The sequence below is a fragment of the Hoplias malabaricus genome, chromosome 3, assembly GCF_029633855.1.
Source record: "Hoplias malabaricus isolate fHopMal1 chromosome 3, fHopMal1.hap1, whole genome shotgun sequence".
NCBI classification, from domain to species: domain Eukaryota; kingdom Metazoa; phylum Chordata; class Actinopteri; order Characiformes; family Erythrinidae; genus Hoplias; species Hoplias malabaricus.
The window spans coordinates 1,870,385-1,877,734 of record NC_089802.1 but is presented as its reverse complement, the minus strand read 5'-3'; the positions used below and the strand labels follow the sequence as shown (position 1 = coordinate 1,877,734).

The following is a 7,350-nucleotide window of genomic DNA, read 5'->3' as shown; positions in this document are numbered from 1 at the left end:
TGTGGCCCTGCCCTTTTTCTCCATATTTCTATCCGAGTTGAGCCTGTCTCTTTATCATTTCATCTCTGAGTGTGTGTGGAGACATTTGCTGCATGTAATCAGACTGGAATCACAATCACACCCCTCCACTTTATTATCACTCACACACACACACGCACGCACACACACACTCACACACACGCACACTGACTAATGTGTGTGTGTGTGATAGCATCACCACTCCACCCTCCTGTTTACTGATCTGTGTGTGTGTGTTTGGGCTGTGCAGAAGATGGACGCACGCTCAGACCTTCCTGCGCATACACACACTCACACACACACACAGGCCAGCCCTTGGATCTACATTGCTAGAGTTAAATGATTCGTTATTAAATGTTATTTATATATAATTTTATTGTTGATTCCCACGTTACGCAATATTTAATTGAATGTTTGTATGTGTTTTATTTAATAAGCACTTCCTGAACGCACAGATCCTTCTAGAGAAATCCCTCTGTAGTGATCTACATTCAGTTTACATTAACATTAACTCAGAGAGACAAAGCCAATGGCGCTGAGCTGTGGGCTGTTATAACTCATGTATAAACAGGGCAGCAGTCCGAAGACAGTAAAGCCCCTCTCACACAAACACAGTGTCCCAGAAAATGTGTGTATGTTTGAAAGCAGAAGTGAGGAAATGTGTGATTAGAGCCAGTAATGCTCTGGTAGCCGCCCCATGTCTTAAACACACTGAACATGTCCCACTGTGAGAACGAGTCTGATACGCACCCACTCTGACTGCCCCCCCCCCCCTTGACCCGATTCTCTAGACATTTTCCAGAGTTCATATGTGTAAACAGCGTGAGATCACTAACCAGCTGGATCTGAGCTTTGACAGTGCAGGTGGATGCGGGCTCACTATCTGGCAACCAACAGGTCACTGTTCTGTTTTGTGTTTGCTTTATAGCAGCTTTTTAATGACTTCAATGTGTTTATTACCTTATGAATTTCTTTAAAGAAGTAGTTTGGTGAGAAAATCAAATGCACATGGTTTTAACACTGATCCAGGGTGCAGTCGATCAGCCAAGAATTTTCGGAGTCCGCGTTTTTCTGCCTAAGCTTAGAGCTGGAGCATTGAGGCTAATGTTGCTAACAAACACTGGAAGTCAATAGTCACCCAAATAGCTTTTGTAAATACATACTTCAGTATATGTGTTTAGGCTTTGTGAACTTGTTTTTAAGGATATAATTTGTATTAAAATGTGTATTGTATGTGTACTGGGACTATATTATCATTAGCATAGCACCCGCTTTCCCGTACACCGATTCTTTGTTTCATTTTTAGCCTAAACACTGAAGTGACGTTGGTTTTATAGCTTCACTGCGTCCTAAAACACACAGACTCACCTGTCCTGCGTTTATTGAGACCTGGATGTGGTTTGATCAGGTTGGGGAGAAGTTTGTGGGCACACATTTACAAATGCTATTTAGGTGACTATTGACTTCCAGTGTCTGTTAGCAACATTAGCCTTGCAGCTTTAATGAACTCATTTTGAACTCATTTCATAAACTCTTCACCAGTGCAGTCGTGTTGTGATGTGATTGAGACTCTGTTCACTCACCGCGGTCACTCTCTCTGTGTGTTCGTATGTTTACGCGTGTCTTCTGTGTGTGTTCGTAGGCCGAGCGATGAGAGACACCCCACGGTGACGGCCGACGGATACGTGGACAACCTGGCTGCCGCAGTGGAGGCCATCCTCCAGCATCGTGGCAAATGAAGACAGTTTACTTTCTGAGAACTTTCGGAGTAGAGCTGACCTTAGATTACAGCAGGTTTGTGGCTTGTGATTAAGTCACTGGGTTTTGGAGGATGGATATCGCAGAAGACTGGGATCTGAAATGAGTTCCATCACCACTCGTTATATTCAGTGACGTACGTAGGGCTTTCACACTGACACTTCTCTGAAGCTCCAATGTTTTTGAGCAGGAAAACCATAAAAAACACCTGGATTTTCTTGTAGTGTCTTTATGAAAATATAAGTGTCTTTAAGTTTACAGTTGTACTTTAAGACCCAGAGATATCTGTAACATAGAAAATCAATAATTAATCACAGTAATGTAATCAGTAATATCATGTGTTGGTGTGTTTCTTTGACCTTATTTACACCCTATTTGCCCTTCACTCTCTCTCACTGTGTGTGTGAATGAGTGAGTATCTGTGAGTGTGTGAGTATGTGTGTGTGAATGAGTGAGTATCTGTGAGTGTGTGTGTGTGTCTGTGTGTGTGTGAGTGAGTGTCTGTGTGTTTGTGTGTGTGTGTATGTGTGTGTGTGAATGAGTGAGTGTCTGTCTGTGAGTGTGTGTCTGTGTGTGTGTTTGTGAGTGAGTGTCTGTCTGTGAGTGTGTATGTGTGTGTGAGTGAGTGAGTGTCTCTGTGTGTGTGTGTGTGTGTGTGTGTGTGTGTGAGTGTGTGTGTGTGAGAGAGTGAGTGTCTGTCTGTGAGTGTGTGTATGTGTGTGTGTGAATGAGTGAGTGTGTGTCTGTGTGTCTGTGTGTGTGAGTGAGTGAGTGTCTGTCTGTGTGTGTGTGTGTGTCTGTGTGTTTGTGAGTGTGTCTGAGTGAGTGAGTGTCTGTGAGTGTGTCTGTGTGTGTGTGTCTGTGTGGGTGTGAGTGTGTGTGAGTGTGTGTGTGTGTGTGTGTGAGAGTGTGAGTCTGTGAGTGTGTGTGAGTGTGTCTGTGTATGTGTGTGTGTGAGAGTGTGTGTGTGTGAGAGTGAGTGTCTGTCTGTGAGTGTGTGTGTGTGTATGTGTGTGTGTGAATGAGTGAGAGAGTGTCTGTCTGTGTGTGTGTGTGTCTGTGTGTTTGTGAGTGTGTCTGTGAGTGAGTGTGTGAGAGTGTGTGTGTGTGAGTGAGTGAGTGAGTGTGTGTGTGAGAGTGTGAGTGTGTGTGTGAGAGTGTGTGTGTGTGTGTGTGTTTTCACTGCTGTGGATGGGTCAAATGCAGGAGCAAATGTTTGTTGTACTCCTGTGCACTGATGATAAAATCACACACATATTTTCACCCGATAAAAATCTAAAACCTGTTTGTTATGTGGCACATAATATTCAAATCAGTATCATCAAGGCACCAGTGATATTTGCCACCCCCTCCAAACCCACACACACACACACACACACACACACACACGCACACACTTTCACAACTTTTGGTGTCTCAGAAATCCTCTTGAAGTGGTTTGCATGAATCTGTTTTAAATCTTGTGTTTACACCTGTATTTAGATAAACGGGGTCACTTTTACAGAGATGTTTACTGTCTGTGGAAACGTCATGTGCTTGAGTAATTACATTTGAAAAGCACAGTACGACAGCGTTAAACACCAGACGTTAGAGTAAGGCTGAGTGTAAGAAGATGCACTGATGCAGTGTTCAAACAGCTTCCGTTCTCAGGCGAAGCAGACGTGGACGTAAATGCGCGAGTGTGTAGGAGTGTGTTCTCCAGAGCAGGGTGTAAAACAGCAGTGTGATTCAGTAGCGCTGTTTTACGAGTGCAGGCTGGAATGGGAAGAATGCATTTTAAATGAGCTGTAAACTGTTGACATTTGCTTCTGTTCATTCAGTGCAGGCTGGCAGTGCGTGAAAGAAATCTGACGCAAGAGTGTGTGAAAGGAGACTTCGTCAAGGCCTTTATGCCTGTGTGTGTGCGCTCTATGTGGGACAGAGTTAACAGTGCAGAGGGTTATACTGTACTGAACTGTGCTGAATGAGACGCTGGAGTTCACTGTTCTATTTCTTAATTAAACATGTGACCTGCTTTGGTCCAAACCCCACGAGCCCCACAGCAGTGTTCTCCCCCTGTGTAAACAGCCCCTGTTCAGAACGCCCGCTTTCAGCACCTGTTCCTTTAAATGATAATGAGCCGCTCGCTGTTCACCCCGACCCCGAGCGCACAGCAGTGAGGAGCGAGGAGCAGAAGCTCTGGTTTTTAGCCGTTTTCACTCTGTTCTCTTTCTTCTCCGTTTTTACTCAGTGCTCTTATTTCTCCGCGCTCGTTGTGTCTGTTTTGTAGCGTTTAAACTCATCTTCGCACAGGTCCTGCGCTGTGATTGGACAGACTCAGACGAGGGGGCGGGGCCAGTCTAAAGTCTCTGCACTTGATGTCAGAAGCGGAGCAAAATCAGAACGACTCGTTTTCTCTTGTGTTTTCTGACTCAGGCAGTGCACAGTAAACTGACTGGGGGTCTTGTTTCACTGTGTGTGGGTTGGTGGGCTCTTGATCCACACATTAATTGTAACATGCACAGAACATGTGATTTATTCTTAATGTCTTTTTTAGTGGTGTGTACAAACCCTAGACAGAGTGTGTGTCTCTAAGAGAACGAGGAATACCTGCAGTAAATAGCAAATATACTTTATCCAGTAACAAATGAGTAAATTTGTAGTGTGTGATGTATTACACACACTCTACACAGTGGAGGACGTGTTGAAACATGACAGTGTGATTACGGCTGTGTTTCCAGCTATAATCACTGTGGAGATATGGAGCACACAGGAAGAGAGGGGAACACACACACACACACACACACACATTGCAACAGACCACAGCTGTTCCACTGACTGACTGTATTTACATCATCCAGAAAAGAAGAGTTCACAGTGTGTAACCCCTGCTCCAGTGTCATATTCATAGGAAAAGAATACTCTCAGCTGACTTTTAAATTCACACACACCTTTATCAACGGCTCACGAACAGAGCGAATAAACACTAGAGTCAGAGGCGGCCTACGACTCCTTCCATGAGCTGAAGGACAGTTTAAATGAGTTTGTACTTGCGTACCTGAGTAAGAGGCTGCTAAAGTTGGGCACCGTCAGCAACACCCACCCCACTGCTTCTAACAATGAAACGAATACACCACTGATTAGCTCTGTATCAACTGCAGGTCGAACCCCTCACACACTTCACCTCTAGAGTCAGAGCGGCAGGAAACTCTCTCTTCTGGAGGGAGCGCTGAAAACACTCAACATTTACAACCTGTTACACACTCCAGAGCCAGATCAGACAGCTCCGCTTCTTTATACAGCTTTCAGCCAGAGCTTTCAACTGCAGACAGGAAACGCACACCAGGCCCCAGCAGCACACACACCCCCGAGGGTCACAGCCAAGTCCCAGACCTCAGGGTCTCTGCAGTACTTCACATCGCTGCTCTTCATTAGCACCCTGCTTTGTGACCCTCTCTCTAGTGAACTGTCCACACTGTCCTCCCTCTCGCGTCGCTCTCGCTCTCTCTCTAGTGAAATGTGGAGCGGTGCGTGTGAGTAAGAAGCGACTGTGTCTTTTAAGGTGGAGCGGTGCGTGTGTGTAAGAAGCGACTGTATCTTTTAAGGTGGAGCGGGGCGTGTGAGTAAGAAGCGGCTGTATCTTTTAAGGTGGAGCGGTGCGTGTGAGTAAAAAGCGACTGTATCTTTTAAGGTGGAGCGGTGCGTGTGAGTAAGAAGCGACTGTATCTTTTAAGGTGGAGCGGGGCGTGTGAGTAAGAAGCGACTGTATCTTTTAAGGTGGAGCGGTGCGTGTGAGTAAGAAGCGACTGTCTATTAAGGTGGAGCGGTGCGTGTGAGTAAAAAGCGACTGTATTTTTTAAGGTGGAGCGGTGCGTGTGAGTAAAAAGCGACTGTATCTTTTAAGGTGGAGCGGTGCGTGTGAGTAAAAAGCGACTGTATCTTTTAAGGTGGAGCGGGGCGTGTGAGTAAGAAGCGACTGTATCTTTTAAGGTGGAGCGGTGCGTGTGAGTAAGAAGCGACTGTATCTTTTAAGGTGGAGCGGGGCGTGTGAGTAAGAAGCGACTGTATCTTTTAAGGTGGAGCGGGGCGTGTGAGTAAGAAGCGACTATCTTTTAAGGTGGAGCGGGGCGTGTGAGTAAGAAGCGACTGTATCTTTTAAGGTGGAGGGGGGCGTGTGAGTAAGAAGCGACTGTATCATTTAAGGTGGAGCGGTGCGTCTGAGTAAGAAGCGACTGTATCTTTTAAGGTGGAGCGGTGCGTGTGAGTAAGAAGTGACTGTATCTTTTAAGGTGGAGCGGTGCGTGTGAGTAAGAAGCGACTGTGTCTTTTAAGGTGGAGCGGTGCGTGTGAGTAAGAAGCGACTGTGTCTTTTAAGGTGGAGCGGTGCGTGTGAGTAAGAAGCGACTGTATCTTTTAAGGTGGAGCGGTGCGTGTGAGTAAGAAGCGACTGTATCTTTTAAGGTGGAGCGGTGCGTGTGAGTAAGAAGGGACTGTATCTTTTAAGGTGGAGCGGTGCGTGTGAGTAAGAAGGGACTGTATCTTTTAAGGTGGAGCGGTGCGTGTGAGTAAGAAGCGACTATCTTTTAAGGTGGAGCGGTGCGTGTGAGTAAGAAGCAACTATCTTTTAAGGTGGAGCGGTGCGTGTGAGTAAGAAGCGACTGTATCTTTTAAGGTGGAGCGGTGCGTGTGAGTAAGAAGCGACTGTATCTTTTAAGGTGGAGCGGTGCGTGTGAGTAAGAAGCGACTGTATCTTTTAAGGTGGAGCGGTGCGTGTGAGTAAGAAGCGACTGTATCTTTTAAGGTGGAGCGGTGCGTGTGAGTAAGAAGCGACTGTATCTTTTAAGGTGGAGCGGTGCGTGTGAGTAAGAAGCGACTGTATCTTTTAATGTGGAGCGGTGCGTGTGAGTAAGAAGCGACTGTGTCTTTTAAGGTGGAGCGGTGCGTGTGAGTAAGAAGTGACTGTATCTTTTAAGGTGGAGCGGTGCGTGTGAGTAAGAAGCGACTGTATCTTTTAAGGTGGAGCAGTGCGTGTGAGTAAGAAGCGACTGTGTCTTTTAAGATGGAGCGGTGTGTGTGAGTAAGAAGCGACTGTGTCTTTTAAGGTGGAGCGGTGTGTGTGAGTAAGAAGCGACTGTATCTTTTAAGGTGGAGCGGTGTGTGTGAGTAAGAAGCGACTGTGTCTTTTAAGGTGGAGCGGTGCGTGTGAGTAAGAAGCGACTGTATCTTTTAAGGTGGAGCGGTGTGTGTGAGTAAGAAGCGACTGTATCTTTTAAGGTGGAGCGGTGTGTGTGAGTAAGAAGCGACTGTATCTTGTTGGTGTCTGAAGTGTAAATTGTCTAAGTTTTTATTCACTGTTTGAATTCCCACAGAAACTCATTTGTAACTCATTTGCACGTTCACTGTGTTTATGCTTTCATTAGCGCTCTCCTGAATTTAGAGTCAGTTCCACCTTGTTTAATGTAACTGAAACAGCAGAAATAAGTCAGTGTTATCCCTCTATCATCTTTTTTCATGCTTTTCAATATTCAGTTTCTCCACAGAGAGAGAGAGAGAGAGAGAGAGAGAGCTGAGCCAGTTTTGACTGAAGCCCTTTCT

At 45.8% G+C, this 7,350-nt stretch overlaps 1 protein-coding gene across 1 annotated transcript in view; it reads left to right on the top strand.

The window, feature by feature from the left end:
- Positions 1–2,096, top strand: part of lhpp (phospholysine phosphohistidine inorganic pyrophosphate phosphatase) — a 46,750-nt gene extending 44,654 nt beyond the window's left edge. The window contains exon 7 of the mRNA XM_066666241.1: positions 1,661–2,096. Within this exon, the coding sequence (XP_066522338.1) occupies positions 1,661–1,757 (97 nt within the window). The 3' untranslated portion in view covers positions 1,758–2,096. The remainder of the gene's footprint in view (positions 1–1,660) is intronic.
- The last annotated feature ends 5,254 nt before the right edge of the window (positions 2,097–7,350 follow it).